The sequence below is a fragment of the Coloeus monedula genome, assembly GCF_965178545.1.
Source record: "Coloeus monedula genome assembly, chromosome: 13".
Taxonomy (NCBI): domain Eukaryota; kingdom Metazoa; phylum Chordata; class Aves; order Passeriformes; family Corvidae; genus Coloeus; species Coloeus monedula.
The window spans coordinates 10,019,230-10,041,058 of NC_138793.1; the positions used below are offsets into that span (position 1 = coordinate 10,019,230).

Sequence of the window (21,829 nt, forward strand, 5' to 3'; positions counted from 1 at the left end):
TTCACAGCACCTCTGTGTTAAAAAGGTAATGTAAGACATGAAATACAGCATAATCACTGATTTTTAATGTTGTATGTTGTTCTGGTAGTGTGGGGGCTGCAGGTGTGGGGGAGTTCCTGCTGCCATCGCCGTCTTCCAGTGCCAGCTCGGGCTTTCTGTTCTCAATGCTGGGTAACAATGTGTATTTGTGTCTTGAATCATATCTCGGGTGAGCAAAATCATCTTTTCTTGACATTTCTTTTTCCCCCCCCTGAAGCTTTCAGCGTTTGTAAAATACCAGTAATACAAAATCAAGCTGACAGGTTCAATAAATCTCTTTTAATCAAGCCCAGCCTGTTTTATTGATCACATAATGGACATGTACCTGCTCTAGGACTGACCTCTCCTTAAATCTTATTTTTGGCAGCCTTCTCTCTGCTCGGTTGGGACTTGACCTGGGGGAACTATTTCTGTCTCTTTCTCTTTCCTACCTCCCACAGTCTATGTCTATATGTGTATGTACAGCCCACACGCCGCACTGTGTGTTTATGTGTATGTACAGCCCCTCCGCGGCACTCTGTGTGTGTATGTATTTGTGTGCAGCCCCTGCCCGGCACTGCCCGCTCTCTGCCCGTTCCGGGCTCCCCTCACAGCCCCGGCCCCGCCCCGCCCAGGGGCTCGCGCGCCGTGCGCGCTCCCGCTCAGCGCCGGGGCCGCGGAGCGCTGTGCGCCTGCGCGCGGGCGGGGCGGGCGGTGGCGCCGCAAGCCAATGAGCGGGCGCGGCGCGCGGCGGGGGCGGGGCCCGGGCCGCGGTGTTTGGATTCGAACGCGCGGGGCGGTGGCGCAGGCGCGGGGCGCGGAGCGCGGCGCTGCCCCCCAGCGGCGGGGCGCGGCATGGCGGGCGAGGACGCGGCCGGGGCCGAGCCGGGTCCCGCGGGGGGCGCGGCCGCCGCCCCGTCCCCGCCGGGCGAGGACGGCGAGACCCGGCAGCGCTACGAGGAGCTCTGCAGGAGCCTCAACATGGACGAGCGCGCCCGTGCCGAGGCCTGGCTGAGCTACCAGAGCATGAGGCGCAACTACACCCTGGAGGTGAGGGAGGGGCGACGGGGCCCCGGCCGGCCCGGGGGGGAGCCCGGCGGGAGGTGGGGGGTGAAGTGCGGAGGGAAGGAACGGCCCTGGAGGCGCGGCGGCCTCTCCCTCGCACCGCCCGGCCGGCCGGGAATAAACATCGCAATTTGGAGTCATAGCGGCGGAAAGGTGTTAAAAATGGAAGTGCCCTCGTCGCTGTGGTCCTTCCGCTCCCGGCAGTTCGGCCGAGGAGCGGCACGGTGGCCTCGGCCAGCGCCGCTCCGCAGCCGCGCGGGGCCCGCGGAAATGCCCAGCGCAGGTGTGACCGCATTTATCAGTTATTTATTGGGGGCTTGTATGGCCGCGGCACGGCCCGGGCTGGGGGTAAAGGGTAAAAGGTAAAGGGTACAAGGTAAAGGGTTGGTCACGTCGTTCTTGAAAACAGGAACACGCGGTGACGCGCCGGGGAGCTTTGGAGGCGCCTTTTATCGGTGCCTTCCTATAGTAAAGGTGGCGCTTGTGATAACCCTCGGGAGTTCTCCGGTCTCCCCAGCGCTGCCCTCCCCGTGACCGGGCGGCTCTCGGGGCAGGGCTCGGTCCTGCAGCGCTGGAGCCGCCCGTGCGGGAAGGAGGAGTCCCGCTCCGACAGCGCCTGTGTCACATCGCAAACGGGCTGCGATGCTCGGGAGGGAGCCTTGACTTGCCCCCGAAGGTGTGTGCTCACCCGGCCCCGTGGCATCACGTAGCCTGACAAAACTACAGCATCGAATTCAGTTTGGCCCCTTGTTTAACCCGTCCTTTTCCCACTGAAGTGTTGCTGTTTGATCAAAGAGGGAGACTAAAACTTCAAGTGCTCATTAGAATTAATTTCTGTCTTTAGGTGCCAGACTGAATAATTGTTCTGCTGTGTAATACAGAGCAAAATGGAAGCTATGTTTTTCTTTTCCTACTGTCTGTTGAGGGCAGAGGAATGTTTTGGTGGCAAGGAACTGTAGCCTTTTTTTTTCCTTTTTTGTTTTGTTTTGGGTTGGTTTTTTTGTTTTTTTTGTTTTGGTTTGGTTTGTTTTTAGTCAAAACAGTGCAAAATTCTGTAGGAGAAGAACACTAAAAATATATTGCTATACTTTGAGTCAAGTGTGACATTTATAGCGGTAACTAGTAATTTTGGCTTTGATGCAGTTCAGTATTAGGTGTCTATTTAGTACCTGTTCTGTTGCAGTTAAAAATCCAAAACACAACAGAACTTTGAAACAGCAAATCAAGTTTGTCACTGGTTGAACTTCATCTTTTCAGGATACAGTTCTTTTCCCTGATGCTGGGGTAGCTGAAAAGCATGTTTTTCTTTTCAGTGAAGTTTTCAGATGCCTGATGTTTTGATTCACAGGGAAATGACATGCATTGGCTGGCTTGTGCCTTGTACGTGGCTTGCAGGAAAGCAATTCCAACTGTGAGCAGAGGAACAGCGGAAGGAAATTACGTATCCTTAACCAGAATCCTGCGCTGTTCAGACCAAAGGTAACTTTTCTTGCTGGCTTTCCGAAGACTTACAGGACCTCAAAGAGTGCTTATCACCTTGTGAAATTGGAAATAGAGAATAAAAGCTAAGTGTGTTTCTTGTTTTCTGCTTTTAAAGATAGACTTTTTATCACTGAAATGTTTGTATTATAGCTCACTGCCACAGGAGTAGGGCAGCTCCTTTGGCTCAGTACTGTGTTCGTAAAAACACTGGTTTTCAAAGTAAGATACTGACTTCCTTCACTCAAAGGAGAAAGAAGCCAGTCACTGAAGAACAGTCAATTTTTGGGGTGTGTGAAGTGTGAACTTCTGACATGAGAAACCATTTTTAGTTCACTGTGAAAATATTCATATGATTTATCTCCATTTTTACATAAGAAAACTTCACTTTTCACATGTTCTTGCTAAAGTCACTAAATGAGGTCAGAATCTGATGAACAAATTTGCATCAAATGTTTATGTCCATAAAGTAATAAAGAAAAGCTTCTGAAACATTTTACTTCATTTATTAGCAATCTCATTGTTTCCTAAAAGTTCTGTAGGTTGGCACAAAAAGAAGAAAGAATGTTCTTACATACTTTTTCTCCCATTTCCTCTACTGTTGAAGCATTGCTGTTGATTTAAACAATGCAGAAGTGTTCCTGTATAAACTTTTGTTTTCCAAATCAGAAATTCAGGGAATTGAATGTTCATAAATTGTTTCTGTGATCTGGGCTATATCAAAGACTAATAACGCTGAAAAAGAAGATGGAGATAAAGAAGCCGAAATGGAATTAAAGACAAGTTTGCAAAGTGCAATTTACTAAAACTTAAGAGGTTTTTCATACTTTGTAGAATATTCTTAGCATTGTAGGTCTTACAGGTTGTTTTATTTAAGTTAATAAATTATTCTGAAAAATGAGGCAAGTCTGATTTCAGAATAATCTGACCGTTGGAGTTGATTTTGTCTTTGTGAGGAAGTGCCAGACCTGTGAGTACATAGTTAACATGGTTATCAGCTGAGGATCTAAAAATATTTCACGAGCTGTCTGAGCTCATCCATGTCTATGGGTGAAGGACTGGCTCTGAGTTCGTTGTCATGTTTGCAGTGCCACCATTTCCTCAGTAGTTTGGGAAGTAGAAATTGCACTTTTGTTGAAAATGTAGAGTTTATTTCTGCAGGAAAAACAAACGGCCTTTCTGATCTAACTTGTTGGGTATTTCCAGCTTGATCGAGTTTTTTAACAAGATGAAGAAGTGGGAAGACATGGCAAATTTACCATCCCAGTTCAGAGAGCGAACTGAGAGATTAGAGAGAAACTTTACTGTTTCTGCAGTCATTTTTAAGAAGTATGAGCCCATTTTTCAGGACGTTTTCAGGTATCCTCAAGAAGATCAACCTCGTCAACAGAGAGGAAGAAAACAGAGGTGTGTTTCTGTTATTTCCAGACTGATTTTAGAGCGTTACTTTAGTGAAAATATAATGAACTTGCTTGATTGTTTTAGTAGTAATTCGACTGTATTTTCATAGTTGTTTATTGTATCAGAGTTGGTTTGTCCTTACCTGTGGTAAATTTTTAATCTCTTTTTTGGTTTCGGATCTGACAGGGGGCAGGAAATCCCGAAGCTGCTGAATTTCTAATTATTTGGGGGTAGGGGAGAGGGGAGAGATTTCAATCAGCCTGTGGACAAGGGAAGCACTAGTATTGCAAAGTTTAGTCTGTTTCACTGCCCAGTAACTCCCATGGATTTCTTCATCGATGCAGATCTTGTGGATATTTTACTTCATAGTGGAAGCTTTGTTTCTTTGTTACTGTGTGTGTTAGGAGCGCTGTGGAATTGAATTTGCAGGCTGAGGCTGGGGTTCTGATTGTACCTACACTAAACCTGTGTGCATCTTTCTGTATTTGCTTTAGGCAGGGTTTTGTGGGAAGGGTGTAAGATTTTGGCCACACTGCAGTAAAGCTTGGTTTTCTCTTTGAGTTATTGACTGTTGTATGATGTTTTGTCAGTTTTGTTTCATTGAGCTTATTGTCTTCTTGCTGTGTTTTCCTCCAAAAGACGACAACCATGTACTGTGACGGAAGTTTTCCAGTTTTGTTGGGTGCTGTTTGTTCATGCAAAAGGTAAGAGATCTGAAACGGATGAAATACAGCAGACATGGGTTTATTAGTCATTATTTTATATCAGTCCTTAAAACACCAAATAGGTGCAGTGTACATATAACCTTCATTGTAAAAGCAGACTTAAAGCTTATAAGAACAGTAGAGAATTTCAGATGTTTTTCTTGATAATGACTGTTGAGAGAAAAAAGAAGGAAAAAAAGGATTAAATCCTCATTTTAGGCTTCAGTTGTTCAGTCATAGCACATATAGTCTAAAATCTTTCCTCATCAAATCTGTGTCTTGAAGAGTTCCCACATTCCTAGGCCTTTTTTCAAGTCCTCCTTTGATGAGTGTTCACTGTGAGTGATACATAAATAAGGTAGTGCTTTGGGGAAGGTAAAGACAGGATTGATATTCCACATAGAAAGAGCATCATTGTAGGTTCAAATCCACTGATAATGTCCATAACTTGATTTTTTTCATAATATAACATCTATTAGGGGAAAACCAATATTTTAATGTCTTCAAGGAAAGGGATAAAAGGAATTCTGTTTTGGTTTGGGGGTGTGTGATGGGATGTGTTTTTTCAAATTTAAAGGTGAATCAGTGTTAAGATTCCTACAAGTGTGCTTTGATTTCCTTAACTGGATGATTTTGAGGCTAGGACAGAGTAGGCTGTGGCAATATAGAATGGCCTGGCACTAATTTTGTTCAGCACAGAACTTTTTTTACAAAGCCTTTCTTTCTACACTGTGCCACACTGCAGAGGGATCCTGGCAGCAGTACTGAACCCTCAGCACCACATCCCTGTACGAAGGTCAGGAAGGGTGTGCTGCTGGGCACAAGTGCTGCACTGAGCACTGTGTCCTGTGAGGAAGATGCCTTTTTGTAAGGCTGCAGATTTCACCTTATTACACAAGAGAAATCTTTCCTAGACAAGTGTGGTGCTTTCAGCCCTGAAACACAGTGTGATTTCATCCACTGAGCCCAGAGGAGACTTAGTACTGTACTTATTTCCAGTCAGTCAGGACTTCGCTTCCTTAGCGTAGGCAGGCAGCTGAGAGAATAAGTAGGTCAGTCTGAAAAATCACAGATTTTTCTTTTCCTTTCTGTAAAGTCCTTATTTCTGTGGGAAGACTGGATGGTTGACAAGGTGCAGAGGGACTTCATGGTTCTTCCTGTTGCTAAATTATTGATTAGTATGTTTGAGTAACTGCATCATTGATTGACTACATCTTAATTAGCAAGCAGTTTCAGACATGCTAAGTAACCTTATGGAGAATACCTTGTTGATAATGCATCCAACTGAATTTTAAAAGAAAAATAAGTACAGTACACAGAAGCTGTAAAGTTACTAGGTGATTATTAAAGTGTGGCAGCACAAAAATGGAGGCTGAATGTTGACTATTAAGGCATTAGGTGTTGGTGTGAGGTTTTGTTGTGTGTGTTTTGGGGGTGAGCAGTAAATCCTTATTACAGCAACCACACATCAGTGGCAGGCCCAGGCTTGTCTGTTCCTGCAGCCCATTGCCTTCAGTTCAGGCACTGCACACGGAGGGAGCCCCTTGGTTAGTGGGACTGTGCTTCTGGCATACTGTTTGTAAGGATCTTTAAACTCTTCTATTTCTTTGTTTAAAATCAATGGGGGAAAAAAATCTCTGCTGCACTGAGATAACATGTTTTTTATTATTTGATACGAGGTTGTGAAAGTGAGCATTGTTTGAAATGTCAGCAATAAAAAATTATTATGGAACTACTGGTACTGTGCAATTATATTTATTTTTGACTATGCTGACAGTAATGACTGCCGTGGTAGTTGTCGTGGTTGTGAAGTTGAACCTGTGTTATGACAGTTACTTTGAGAATTTTATTGATTTAAGTTTTTCTAATAGTGTTTAGGACTTTCATTGTTTTGCTGTGAACTTTTAATGATTTGGAAATAACTGATAAGTGGGTAAAGTTAATTAAAATTTCATCTAGGGTTCATTATTTTAAATAGTTTAAATTCTCTGCATTGAAGTTATTTTTCTTCTAACAAACAGAGAACCAGAAAATAACATAAATTTGAACAAACTAGTGTGTTACTGATAGAACACATCAAAATGAATATACGATTACAGAATTTTTCTCAATTATGCTGTTATTTTTCTAAGTGAGTTTATTACTATATGATAGATTTCTTCAAGAATTTAAATCTGTTCTTCAGAGTGGGTTCAGCTAAGTGATTTGGAGCTTCCCTGAGGAAAAAGCGGGGAGGGAAAGAGTGGAAGAGTTATTAGTATTTAAGGAGTAATAGAAACATCATGCTGTGCATAAAAAAAATGGAATTGTGATTTATGATATTAATTAATTGTACAGTTTATTTTACAAAACTGTTTTTAGCTATGGCCACTCCTCTAGAGGAATATCATAAACATAAATGAGTTCAATAAAGAGTAATGACTCTGAATGTGATCTTTGTGGAAGGTAATAAAAGAGTGAAGAGGTTACAAGGACTCTTTCCTGCAGGAAGATAATAAATAAAAAATACTTAATAAACCAGATCAGAGATAGGCAGATTTTAGCTCTTCTGTAAAGCACAAGAGAAATAAAGTTACATTTATTACTATTTATAATGACCGTGCCCCCAGCAAAATTTTTGTAAGAAAACAGATTGTTAAAAAAAAAAATCGGACTTTGAGTTAAATAGAGATTTGTTCTGGAGAGTGAGGGGCAGGGGCTGAAGGAGGGAGCAGTTTCTAGGCCATCTGAAAACCTGGGTCTAGCCTTGCCAAGGTTAAAGTTCTTTGCAACTTTTTACAGCAATGCAAAGTCAAGGAAAAGGGGAAAAGTTGAGTCTCAGAACACCTTCTACCCCTCCTTGGCCTTCAGAGCAGGATTTGCTTTGGGCAGGTGCAGTGGGAAGCCAGTGAAGGATGTGACTCTGCCAGGCAGTGGGGCTGGTGCTGCCAGAGTTAGGGGAGCACATTTTTCTTCCTTGAGGCAATTTGCACTGCTTTGAGTTATTTAAGCACTGGTTAATGAGATTACTGTGAATGAGGGAGCAGCAACAGCATATTTGTCAACATTTTGGTATTGTTTGACTTCAAAACAGCACAATATATTTGAATTCCTTCACAGTTATTGTTTCTGAAAAAATATTTTACTTTTATATTTGTTATATGTTGCTAAATGTGAGTCTGCTTTACTGCCTGTGTTGCTATCCAGATATTTATAGTCAGCAAAGTCTGTGTTTCCAAGATTCCATTATTCATTGTAATACAAACATCAACAGTGTTTTGGTTAAAAAATGTTCAATTCCATGCTATTTTTTTGTCTTATATCTTTCTAATATTGCAGGAAATTTTCCTATGATCAGTGATGACTTGGTCAATTCCTACCATCTCTTGTTATGTGCTTTGGATCTCGTGTATGGAAATGCTCTGCAGTGTCCTAACCGTAAAGAACTCCTGAATCCTAATTTTCAGGGTATGTTGAAAAAAAAAAGTTGATTTGAAATACATGAGAATTAATATTTTCTGTTTCTGGCTATGCAATTCTAATTCCATTAATGTAGTAATAACAGACTAGTGAATTCTGTCAATAATACATTAAGTCAAGAATTTGATGTACTGTGGAAATACCCTTGAAGGAAGCTTGATGGTAATAATTTGAGTTAATGAGGGTTTAATATCAGTGAAAAAGTGCATAATGATGCAGCCATCACTGGACACAGTAAGACTGGAATGTTCCCGTGATGCAGCAGTTTGGAAAGACCCAGGGCTCAAACGGGAGATTTGTTTCTCTCTCATTGCTGGATTGCTGCTGTTCTCTTTCTGAAGAGAATGGAGGTATAGGTTGACTTGATAACCACAAATGCAAATGAATGGTGAGAAGTTGCCACTGAGTTTCTGATGTAACTCTTCCCAGACTTGCATTTCATTTTCAGTGCTGTACAGTATTGGCCTGTACTTGCAGCGCTTTGGATGTGACCTGGGACCATTATCTCAAATAAATATTGTAGTTCACAAGTGTTTGACTTTTTTCCCTATTGGAATTGATATATTTAATTTTTATCACTTAGTCACTAATGTACTTAAATCTCTAACTTAAAATTTGCTTTTGATAACATTACCCAGTTGAGTGGGCATTATGTAATTAGTAGTTCTTTCAAAGGAACTAGTTAGTTTACTGTTTTAATTTCATACTAGCTTGACTACACAGCTTAGAATCTAAGTTTAATAAGAAAACAGGATATGGATTTGCAAAATTAAATCATACAATATTCTTAATTGTAGGTCTACCTGAAGACTTCCATAGTAAGGATTATAAAGTATCATCTGATCCTCCCTGCATCATTGAAAAACTGTGTTCTTTACATTATGGATTAGTTTTAGAAGCAAAAGGTATAAAGGAACATTTTTGGAAGCCATATATTCGGAAGCTTTTTGACAAAAAGGTTCGTCAGTAAATTTGTAATGTAGAAAAATCTCTCCTTACTTGTTACCTTCAAAACATTTCTAAGAAATGAAGTGCCCATCGTTTGTTCTTCAATGTCTTACAGCTCTTAAAAGGAAAAGATGAAAATCTGACTGGGTTTCTAGATCCTGGGAACTTTGGAGATAGCGTGTAAGTCACTGTGGTGTGCTTTGTGTGAGTGTCCCTCTGTAACCCAGCTGCCCTTGTTACCTTATCTGAGCACTGGTAGCTGCCTCGTGTGTTCAGTAATGGCCATCCACCACTGCCTTCCAGTTCCTGTGAGTGCTGTGGGCTGAGGCCTGCTTGAAAGAGGAGTGATGCTTCAGGATGGTGGTATCTGATGTCTGCTTTTACTCTTATGTTTCTCTTTCCAGGATTTTTTTTTTTGTATGTAACTCAAAGAGTTATTGTGAAAATGCTGTGGGAGCATGTTGAGTAGGAAGTGGGAGGGAAAGAATTGGGTGTGGTGGTGTTTAGAGATGTTTATGGGTGTGAATTACTTTCTTTTAATGATACAAAAATGGTTCAGTGTAGTTTATGATACGATGCTGTGTAAATTTTGAGGAGTTTCCACAAAGTAGGAGTTCTCAGTATTTTACTGCATTTTTTCTGCAGCTGGATAAATGGCAGGGCATCAGATATGTAGGGAGAATAATGTCCTTGCCACTGTTATGTTTAAGGTGCTGTAGATCTTAAGGGAGCTTCAGTGCTTCAGTGAGGGTCAAAAGAAATCTGAAGTAGACTTCCCCCAGGCCAGAACTGTGTTTGTTGTGTGAGCAGGTGAACAAAGCAGTCTAAATAAAGGGGGTTTGTCTGTCTTTCCTTCCTGCTGTAGAAAAGCCATCAACAAGGCCTATGAGGAGTATGTTCTGTCAGTGGGAAATCTCGATGAGCGAATCTTCCTTGGCGAGGATGCAGATGAAGAAATTGGAACTCTCACAAGGTGCTTAAACACGCCTTCAGGAATGGAAACAGCTGAAAGGGTACAAGTGAAGAATAATTTGCAGCAGCATTTTGACAGGGTGAGTATGGCATGGTCTGTGTTGCTGTTTTTATGTGCCACCTTCCCTCACAGTCTATGGAGACAGAAATAAGACACACCTAGGAGTGTGGGGAGAAAATGGGAGGAGTATTGGGAGCTAGACTTCATGGTGAAGAATGTAATGTGTTTGTTAAAATAAGTAATTGTGTGGCTAGGTGATTAGAAGATGCATTGATTTTGCTGTGTGCTAATTGAAGGGATGTCCTTTCTGTTACATTATTTTAATGTGATGGCTTGATCAGATGCAAATAAACTAAAATGCTGATCAGGAGAACTTCTCATATTAGAGATTAAACCTGCTGAAAGGAAACCCTAGCTCAGTACACTTTTCGTATGAGGTGCAGCTACCTTTGTTACTCAGGGGCTAGGAAGGGAGTACTGGGGTTTGGGGGGATTTTTTAGATTGGTCTAGTTGTTTCACACTTTAATTCCAACATCTGCATTTCAGCACAGGTCACATCCCCTCTGTTCATACAGAACAGTTTGATACAAACATATGAGCAACGCAGACAAATTCTTCATTGCTGGTTCTTACCTGAGTCATGGTCTGGTTTGGGCTGTTTGATTGGGAGCCATTTTTTTACCATAACACAGAGTAAGAATTCTGCAGATTGATGTTTCTAGGTTATGATCTTTATCAAAGTTTATAAAAGTGTGCATATGTATATGTGGTTATATTTTTGTTTTCAGTCCAAATCACTTAGGATCACAACCCCCCTTACTGGCCGCAAGTACATTAAAGAGAGCAACCCATATGTGACACCTGTTTCCATAGCAACCTACAGCCTGAGCCGCCTGCACACGATGCTGGCAGGGCTGAAAAATGCCCCCAGTGAAAATCTGGAGCAAATACTCAGGTAAATTTGATGTTTAGCCAAATAATCCTATTTTCTATTCTAGTTTTAATAACAAACATTAATTCTGAACAGTGTAATTTAAAATGCGAGCCAGTCTTTTACTCCTGGAGTAAAATGGAATCCAGAGAGACATTTACATTTCAAAGGAATAATCTCTTTATTTAGACACATCTGTCCTTAGAGACTGATAAACATCCACCATTTAAAACCCAACAGTTTTGAGCTTCTCTAACCACAAGTTGCCAGTATAAATTGTCAAGACTTTTCTTCCTGCTTAGCAAATGGCACTATGTAGGAAATCACTCCATACTGTAGGAGAGGCAAACAGCACCTTATTTGCCACGTGGATAAACTGTTGCTTCAGGAATAATGTATTTTTAAACAATTTTTATGTCATGTGGAAAGTGCTGTTTAAATATCTCTCCTTGATCATGAAAAGATGAACATATTTACTGCAGTGTATACAATAATATGATGTTTTGCAGTTAGACACATTTGGATCTGTTTGTATTGCTGTGCAATATATTTCCTTTTTTTTGTGCTTTCAACATATAAAAAATAGGGGGCTTTTGGTCTTTGTAAGAATAGTATATTGAAAATGTTTAGTTTTTATTTCAGGTCGTGTTCCAGAGATCCTTCTCAATCCATTGCAAACAGAGTAAAAGAAATGCACGAAGTGTACTGTCAGAGCACACAGTCTGAAGGAGAATTCAGTAATTTTTCCAAAGGTGGGAAACATTTTGCTTATCCAGATAAGAATTAAAATGCCTGTAAACACATCCATCTCTTGTAATTAAGTTTTACATACAGGTTATGCTTTAGCACAAGTGGCTTTTCTATTTCTCTTGACTTTTCATGTATTCTTTAGACAGCAAATTTCAATGCTGTGTAAAATTTTATAATTGGCCTTAGTTTAAATCACTGGAATTTGATCATGCTGTGAGTACTAGAGAAGTGAAAAGCACTGTTAAGTGTACCACTTTTTCTGTCAAATATAAGAATATTAGTGATGGCATAGATTTCTATGATGGTAGAGAAAATCTGAGTAACTGTAGTCTTTAAAAACCCAACAGCAATTTTAGCTTACATGTGAGGATGGATTAGTACAGGTATTAAAATCCTGCCAGTAAAAACACAGAAACACAATTTGCAAAGTTGTGTTGATATCTGAAGTGCCTGAAGATGGACTGAATATGAGGAAGATGCTCTTGACCTTGTTTCTTAATAAAGCCTTCCTTTGTTCTTGTCAACTTAGTTGCTTCAGTGCTTTTTGTTGTACAGTGCGAGGTGGATCCTTACAGGTGTATTTTTCATTGCATTTTCTGAATTGGAATTGTGTACATTATAGCAATGTTAAGGATTGTTCTTATACATGGTGATGTCACCGAAATCTGGGTTCAGTAGGAAGTTATTCTGCTCTGCATTCACAAGTCAGTGCAATGTAGGAGAAGGATCCCTACTTTAACTGGTTTAGTCCTGAAAGTATTGTAGCCACAGAAGCACAGAAATCCACACAGGCTACTGTTGCATCTCTGTACCTGAAGATGAAGAAGATAATACTTTTATGTTGCATTTTACAATATTGCTTTTATTTAAACTTCCTGCAGATGTTGCTAGTAAACATTTTCGTCGTGCTGAGATGCTCTACTACAAGGTCTTGGAGTCAGTCATTGAGCAAGAAAGGAAGAGACTGGGAGACGCTGACTTATCTGTAAGGAAAACTAATCAAAGGGTTCCTCACTTTTAAAGTTGGACCTGCAAAAAAAGAACACAGATGTAGAGCAGAATTGTCAGCTATTTAAAATGAGGGTAAATCTCTGAGAAGAACCCTGTAAGTACACCTGAATGGAAGAAAAAAGGTTCAAGAAATTATTTGTGTTTGCAAAGACAAAGATAGATGAAATTTTTAATGAGTAAAGGAGGGCTCATTTTGAATTCTGTTCTGTCCCTTACAAAATAGCTTCACTTTTTGTAAGCTTGAGAATCTTGCTGTTGAGACAATAAAAAAAGTTGTTTATTGTTCTATGGTTACACTGTAAAATAAGCTTTAAAATTTGCAACTCTTGCAGGCAATACTGGAGCAAGATGTGTTTCACAGGTCTCTGCTGGCATGTTGCCTGGAGATCATTACCTTTACATACAACCCACCTGGAAACTTCCCGTTCATCACCGAAATATTTGACATTCCAGTTTATCATTTTTACAAGGTAATGTGTTGGATAGCTAGAAATGCTGATCAGGTCATGAGTGCTCATTGACCTGTATGACAGTATAGGATTGAGTCATAGTAATGCAGCCTTCATATTTCTAATAGTCTCTTCTTCCATGAAAATCAAGTATTGGACTTAGATCTTTGTTTAAGAATCAATGTATGAAACAAGTACGTTATGTTGATCATAATTATCCACTGCACAGGTAATTGAGGTTTTCATTAGAGCAGAGGACGGCCTTTGTCGGGAAGTGGTAAAACACCTGAACCACATTGAAGAGCAGATCCTGGAAAGTATGGCATGGAAACGGGAATCTGTACTGTGGGACAGGATCAGAGAGAATGAAAACAAAGTTCCTACTTGTGAAGAGGTGAGCACATCTTTTCAGTGTGTTACACTGCTTTCATAATCAGACAGAGGCCTTCGTACCCTGAAGGAGAGGCCTTACGAGGCCCAGTAGCAATCCCACCATCCCAGCCCATCAGTGCAGGGAAGGCAGTACGTGCAGTGCAGTGTGCTCTGGCCTGGTCAGAGTCATCTCTGTGGAGACATCTGCAACAGAGACAGGCAGCAGAGAAAATTCTCACCCAGTATTTTATCTAGTATTTTATTGGTTAGCAGAACAATGAACAAAAATGGTCAAGCAGGAAAGTCTCACTTGAAAAGATTATTAAGCAAGAATGTGGTAAAAAGTACACACAGAAGTAGTCACAGAAAGACTATTACAGTGTGTATCTTCCAGTGCAGCACAATCACTATGCACTACTGGTTTTCTTGGGCTAGTTTGGCTTAGGGTAAGTTGGTCACTTTTCTTGTTCTTTTTCCACAGAGTTTTGCTGTTCAAAATCTGTAGTGCTGTAGCTTTTAAAAATTTGCTATGTAGTTAATGTGTGATAGAGACACTCTAATAAAAGGATAAATATTTTAGGTAATGCCACCTCAGTACTTCGAGAAATCTGCTGGGAGCAGTGTTGTAGGTTCACCATTGACACCACGGCGAATAAACGAGGTTCGTGCTGAAAGTGGAGGACTGGGAAAAGGTGAGATTTTTTAAAAGCAGAACATGCTGTGCATTGCTTAGCTAGATTAAATTATGTAAGGAAGGACACTGCTTTAATGCCAGTGTACAGTTAGCTGCAAACACATTTGTGAATGGTATTTGTATTGCAACTCACAGAGTTGCATCAGAGGTCTAAGACTGATGGATTCATTGTATCACTGTGAACTAAATACTGCTTTGATAGGGTGTTCTCAGGTGATAGATATGAACAGCATGTGTGTATGTATGTGTTAAACAGTATTTATACAGGCACACACACAACTTATGCTCTAATTGGTTTGCTTTATTATTATGCCAGGAAAGAAACTCCACTATATATTGAGTTATGTGACATCTCAAACTTTTTTTGCTAGAAGAAATAAAATATAATACATGAACTTAGAAAAATATTAAACACAGCATTATCTAAGATTAAGTCATCTCTAAAAGCAGTATGTACTTCCAGAAATTCTTTCCTGAAGAGCGTTGCATGACAGATTTTGGTTTGCATTAGATTTCCATCACCTAGTTGTAGAAGAAGGGATTATAAAACAAGAGTTAAATCTATATTTATATGTGCGTGTGTGTTTTTCTTCCCCAGGCCTTTCCTCCCCTCCAGCCACCCTGTACGACAGGTACAGCTCTCCCACAGCCAACCCCACGCGGCGGCGCCTGTTCGCTGACAGTGACAGTGCCCCCGAGGGTGGCACCGCCGTGAGGGTGCCCCCGCAGCCCGTGGTGAGCACGGTGCCAGTGCAGAACGTGAGCCCCGAGGCCGTGTCCGTGACTCCTGTGCCTGGCCAGACCCTGGTGACCGTGGCAACGGCCACCGTGACAGCCAACAACGGGCAGACGGTGACAATACCAGTGCAAGGTGAGGGAAAAGCTGCTGCACAACTATTCAGGCTTGTTCCCATCAGAGTATTAGAATACAGCCAAGAAGAGAGGGGGGAACAGTTGGCCAGAAAAGAGTATGTTCATAAGGATTCATAAGTAGGAAAAATGGTTTGAATAGACAAGCAGAGTTTAAGGACGGAGCATGTAGAGCATGAGGATGTTCTTTTGACTGCCAGGGTCTGTTGTATAAAACAGTTGTTTCAGTAAGCCCTCCTGGAACTGAGAGGGGATGAAAGCTGCATTAGTATGAAAACCTTAGTTCAGCTTCATTATCTTCTTGTCTTAGGATGAAGTTTCCAAAGTATTTTGATTAAACAACCTCATGTATAATATGCTAAGTGTATAGTTATAAGCAGCTAATAAGAACTGAATTGTTTTAAAAAACTCAAAACCACAAACACACACACATGTCCCGCACAGAACTTGCCCTTACTTCAGGCTTTTTTTGTTAAATTACAGGTATTGCCAATGAAAATGGAGGAATAACTTTCTTCCCAGTCCAAGTAAATGTAGGTACCCAGCCCCAGGCTGTGTCTGGGCCCATGCAGCCTCTGAGTGCCCAGACTCTGGCTGGCACCCTGAACACTCAGATGACTGGGGCAGCACTGCAGTTGCCAGGCCAGTTAACAGTGCAGCAGATCTCCCCTGGCGAGCAGAGACACACCCAGCACTTCACTGCCACAGCTGTCAGGCCTCGCAAGATGGGCTCTCTTTCACTCTTCTTCAGAAAGGTACTTCTTGATCTAAGGTTGCTTTGCTTAGTTCTTATTTTGGTAAACCTGCAGTAATTTAAACAATACACACTTGCTGGTTGTAATAATGAGGGTGTATTTCATTTAATCTATACCTTTAGTTATTCATACACACAGAGTAGTTTTCTCCTGCAGGCCACTTCTCACTAGCAAAGGAGTGTGCTAGCACATCAGGACTTGGAAATAGATTCTGTACTTGGCCAGCAGGTTCTTAAAGATGTCCCTTTTCTTGAAGGCTCTTCCAAAGAAAGAGGTTCTCTTTTGAGACTTTCTGGTTTATTCAGTACAGGGGTTTCTGTAGGCAATGCAGTGCCCTTTCTGGGCTCAGGACAGCTCTTAAAGGCTCAGGACAGATTTAAGCTTCAAACAGATGTTTTCTTAGCACTGACACCAGTACTGAGAATGTCTGTGTCTTATAAGTAAAAAAGTTAAATTTGAATTTAGTTACTCTTCTCTTGGATTAGCACTGGCACAAGCTCTGTGTGCAAGTCTGAACTACTCTTGCTGGGTCAGAAAAGCAGTGTTGCTGTGGCCCTGAGTACAGTGTCCATTGCCACAGGTGTATCATTTGGCCAGTGTTCGTCTGAGGGATCTCTGTGTCAAACTTGATGTGTCTGATGAGCTGCGCAAAAAGATCTGGACATGCTTTGAGTATTCCTTGGTGCACTGCCCTGAAATCATGATGGACAGACACCTGGATCAGCTGCTGATGTGTGCCATCTATGTCATGACTAAGGTAAAATGTGAACAAAGAAAAAGCAAACAAAAACTCCTTTAATACTTAATATTCCAAATACTACAATTCCTCAAAAAACCTCAAGCCAAGAAACACAGAGAACCACCCCCAAACAAAACAAAATACAAAAACCCGCAGACAAACTGAGAACCTTTTCTGTGCATCCCCCTTCTGTTAGGTTACTAATGAAGACAGATCATTCCAGAACATCATGCGCTGCTACCGGACACAGCCGCAAGCCAAGAGTCACGTGAGCACAGTCACAATTTAAATATGTGGGGTCTGGTTTATTAAATGCCTTTGTTCTATTGTGGGAACAGATCATTTGGCAAAGCAACGTTTATTATTAAGGGGATGCAGTCCATGAGCCATTGCCAAAAGAGAGTGGTCATATCCAAAATCCTGCACTACTGAAAGCTTTCTATGCTAAACTATAACTAAAATAGAAAATGTCTTTACTTAAAACCTAAGGAGGCAGTACCCATGGGATATTATTCCTCTTAGGAGGCTGTATTTTTACTGCAAGCAGCCGTTTGGTACCACAGGCAGCAGATGTGTCATGCAGGCAGTCGTTCCCTGACCGGGTAACTGCTGCACCCTCCCCTGCTCACGCTGCTCCCTGTCCCCGCAGGTCTATCGCAGTGTCCTGATCAAGGGCCGCCGCCGCCGCCGCCACTCCGGCAGCAGCGACAGCAGCAGCCAGCAGAACTCACCTACGGACAGGAGCAAAGACAGGAACAAAGAAAGAAGTGAGTGATGACAAATGCCAGGTGTTTGGGTTTAATTCAATTTCCAAAACTGTGCGTAAAGCAAGAATCGGATTTTGTGTTGTCCCACCCTAAATAGTTCCTCCTTTGATAAACTTAGAAACAGTTAAAAATACATTGATAACATTTAAGAGTTGCTCTAACTTAAGGTTTTTATTGCACCCACTCTGGACAGTTTCAAATCTCTCCCCACATGCACTTACCTTGGGAATTTGCTGTGCTGGTCTGAACTCTGAATTTGCAGAATGAGGAAATCTGGGCTAGCCCAGGTTCACAGTTACTCTTATCACAACCACAGAGCTGCAGCATTTCTTTTGTAGCACTGTCTGTCTGCAGAGATAGGAACATCACCACAGCATTGATTTCAGTATAGCTGACAGCTCTGAAGATCCTTCTCTTCCTGTGTGAACTGACACATTTTCCTTGAATTAACTTCTATAAAGGAAACTGAAGAAGTGATGCTGTGTATTCCTACCAGCAGTTTCCAAGATCTTTAACAGATGATGGTAGAAGCTGTAGGTATTAATATTTTCTGTCACAGGGAGGTGGCAGGGAGGGAAGGGAAAAAATACATATATTTTGCAACTTCCCACATTAAATTAGTATGAAGTATGACCAAGCCAAGTATTTCTCCTACTAACAGAAAAAACTACCATTCTTTACTTGAAAAGGTGACAGGTGGCAACAAGAAAGAGCTAGAAGTGTAACACAAATGCTGTAAAATGGAGTTTCAGCTCTTTTTATATTGTCATGCAACTCAGCTCCTAGGGAAAATCCCTTGCAGTTTATCCAGTAAGAAGTCAGACATCAACAAAGCTTTTATGTACGGGAAAACGCTCAGGGATCAAAACGGGCAGCACTGATGGTGGCAGCAGGTTCCGGTCCCTGTTTCCCAAGGGTGGCTGGCTGTGGGTGTGCAGGGGAGTGCCTGGGCCTGCAGGGCTGGCAGTGCCTGAGCAGTGTGGCTGTGCCCGTGCAGGCAGCCGTGACTCCAGCCCGGTGATGCGCTCCAGCAGCACCCTCCCCGTGCCCCAGCCCTCCAGCGCACCCCCGACCCCCACCCGCCTCACCGGCCCCAACAGCGACACTGAGGAGGAGGAGCGGGGGGACCTCATCCAGTTCTACAACAACATCTACATCGAGCAGATCAAGGACTTTGCCCTCAAGTACACTTCAAGTGCAGTAAGTTACATTCCGTGCTTTTCCTTGGTAAACAAAGCTTTTTCTACTTACTATGCAGTGAAGTCCCCTTAAATTAAAAAATACTAATCTGCCCTAATAACGCAACAAAACTTGAATTTGTTGTACATCTGTATGGTCTCATATCCGTGGAAGAGCAAGCCCTGAGCTCAGGCTGCAGCTGCTGAGCACCTCTTCTCTCCTCGCAGACAGACTCCCCCCCACTCTCGCCGTACCCGTTCGTGCGCCTCGGCTCCCCCCGCAGAGTGCAGCTCTCCCAGCACCACCCCGTGTACATCTCGCCACACAGGAACGAGTCTGCCCTCTCTCCCCAAGAGAAAATATTCTACTACTTCAGCAGCAGCCCCTCGAAGGTGAGACTAAAGGTTTTCAGTTTGATTCTCTAATTCCTTAACCCTGTTTCTTGTTTTTGGTAGTGAAATTAGAGCAGACATTACAACATGACATTTTGTTTACCTTGTCCAACACACACATCGTCACTTAAGGCTCATCAAACTGCCAGTGCAGCTGTCACAGCTGTAGGGCTGGATGGGCCTTTGAGCTCTGCATGCAGAGACACAACAAACTCCCTTGAGTTTAAGTAAGACTTTGTGTACTCTAGTAAGGGAAAGACCAGCAGAGTGATGAAGTACCTTGGTACAGTACAGATTTCCACAAGAAAAGCCTGTGCAGTCCCACTGTAATGCATCTAAAAACAGTTCACATCATATTGGGGCAGTCACTAAATAGAATGAGAGCTAATCCTTCTTTTGCCCCCTTCCTCCCTCCTCCAGAGGCTAAAGGAAATTAACAGCATGGTTCGAACTGGAGAAACGCCCACGAAGAAGAGAGGCATCCTCTTGGAGGATGGAACTGAAGCTCCAGCCAAGCGAATCTGCCAGGAGAATCACACGGCTCTGTTAAGACGACTCCAGGATGTAGCAAATGACCGAGGGTCTCACTGAGCCTGCACAGCTCTTCCCTCCCTGACTGTGTCAAGCCTGGACCAGGGCATGAGGGGAGACAGCGCTGGGGACAGGGAGGATCCTCCTCAGACCCTCTACACAACCCCAGGCCCTGCTTAAGCTCTTCACAAGGCAAGTGACCCCTTTCCAGCCTTGCCTGGAGAACACACCCCTCTCACAGCTGTGGACCTTGCAGCAGGTATTTACAGCTTTGCTTTGCTCTAGTCAGTGCCCTCAGCCCGTGTTCATGGTGCCTCACCCGTCAGCTGTGGCCAGACAGGTCCAGGTGCCTCAGCACAGAGCCCTGCACCAAGGTACCCACAGTCACCAGTGTCGGGGTTCCTCACTAACCCCCTCCACAAACTAACAGCTTAGGAGTAACATTCTTACACAGTCTCATTTTGCTTGGAAAGGGACAAGGGGAGTAAGTGGTTTGAGCCCTGATGGAAGCTGGATGGATGGACTCTGTCCCTATTCAGGCTATTCCATGTGCCCTTCCATGAGAACCATCAGTGGTAAGGCTTACTGTTTGGCCTTTTGCTGCTGTCCCAGGGGAGGTGATTATGTTGATTGGTTTGAGCTGTGCAGTCTTTGAAAGTGAACTTGTGTTCCCAAGGTGACACCTGGGCTGGGGCTGTGGAGCATCATGTTTAAGGCAGGTGAGTTTTGCTGTATATTTGCAATGGCACTTTCTAAATGTGAATATTTTTTGCAAAGGCCGACTTCAGCTGTCTTTCTGTACTGAAAGAATTTGACTTTTGTATTTATTTCAATCTGACATCCCATTGCTCCTCTTGTCAGCAAATGGCATTCAGAATGCATTGTAACTTAATGTATATGCAGCCATGAATGCAAGAAGCCAGGGATGTGTACTTTCTTCAAGGAATTTTATATGCTTTGTTGTGCTTTTCTTGATAGTCAGGCACTATAGCCCTTGTGCCCTCAGCAGCAGAAAGGTGGTGCCCATCTCCTAAAATATATACTTATATATTTTGTGTTTAAAGGACAGGGCTTGGGTTTATGTTTTGCTTTGGGTTTTTTAAATGGCCTAAATGAGGCTGCCTATGAGAAATCCCTCCCCTACTAACAGGATCACGAGGTGGTGCATATTACACTTACCACTTGTTTGCATTTAAAATAGTTCCAAAATACCAGACTTGTTAGGAAAGCATCAACCCTCTCCCAACAGTACAGGATGCCAGTCCTCTGCTGGGGAGGGGGTGTTCTTCATGTAAAATGTGGCACACTCAGGTTCCACAAGGCTTTCTAAGGAAAAGCTAAAAGCCCTGTTTCAGTCATTCCTGCCCTTCCAAATAATAGGAAAATTTAAGACTTAATTCCACTGTAAATTCAGCTAAAGTAAAATAAAAACATGGTTTTTCTTACCTGCATAACAAAAAGCTGAAGTCCAGAAGTTGTGTAGATGTTTCTGTAAAAATATTTATGGAAGTGTCAGACAGTTCTTGTTGTTACTATGTTCCATTTACTTCACTTTGTATGAAAATATTGCGATTGTATTTTTCAATAAAGACTTTGTAAACTCTCACTTTTATGTTCTTGTGTGAAAAAGTATTGTATGTGCAAAGCTAAAAAGTCTGCAACAAGGACGGCAATTAAGGGTTTAGAAATAAATAAACACGTCTTAGGGAAAGGATTTACTCCTGCCCTGGTTTAGTCACTGTGGTTGTTCCAAGCATGTCCCTTCCTGCTGCTCCATCAGAAGCCACCAGGCAGGGCCTGACAGGAACAGCAGTGCCAGGGAATGCCCCAGCTCCCTTGGCAGAGGAGGAGGGTGGCTGTCTCACTGCGCAACAGGAGGGCTCCAGAACGAACAATCTGCTTTGCCGTCCCTGCAGGAGCTTTTAACACAACATCTCACACACCCCAAAACTTTATTTCATATGCGCTGTGCACTCCCACTGCAACTGAGGGAAATTTCTAAACATTCTTAAGCAGTTAAGAACAACTTTGACCACTACTGGCCAGTGCTGTATTTGTACAGCTAAGGCTGCACTGGTTTTCTCCTGCATTTTTACCTAGGGGCCCTGATATTATTTCATCCACTGCTATTTCTGTCCATTTCTGAAACCAAGTTGCTAAGTTAGTATCAGCTGTAAATAATAAAGATACAAGTTGCAGTTTATAGTTTTTTAGCATTTGCTTCAAAAAGAAAAAAATCAACAAAAAAATACTTCAACAGAGGTGTTTCAAAGGAAAATAAAAAAGGCATGCAAACTTGATATTAAAAGAAAAAAAAAAAAAAACAACTGAAGCAGCTTCA

At 42.3% G+C, this 21,829-nt stretch overlaps 1 protein-coding gene across 1 annotated transcript; it reads left to right on the forward strand.

Annotated features, from left to right (window-relative positions):
- The first annotated feature begins 847 nt into the window (after window positions 1-847).
- Window positions 848-21,094, forward strand: RBL2 (RB transcriptional corepressor like 2). The gene is made up of 22 exons (XM_082290148.1): window positions 848-1,068; window positions 2,432-2,562; window positions 3,769-3,969; window positions 4,603-4,667; window positions 7,986-8,114; window positions 8,924-9,084; window positions 9,190-9,254; window positions 9,940-10,126; window positions 10,837-11,003; window positions 11,622-11,731; window positions 12,611-12,714; window positions 13,073-13,210; window positions 13,419-13,583; window positions 14,142-14,253; window positions 14,854-15,126; window positions 15,609-15,880; window positions 16,461-16,637; window positions 16,816-16,887; window positions 17,269-17,386; window positions 18,384-18,586; window positions 18,793-18,957; window positions 19,378-21,094. Exons 1-22 carry the CDS (start codon window positions 874-876, stop codon window positions 19,546-19,548), a joined length of 3,381 nt encoding a protein of 1,126 aa, XP_082146274.1. The 5' UTR covers window positions 848-873; the 3' UTR covers window positions 19,549-21,094.
- Window positions 21,095-21,829: the final 735 nt, after the last annotated feature.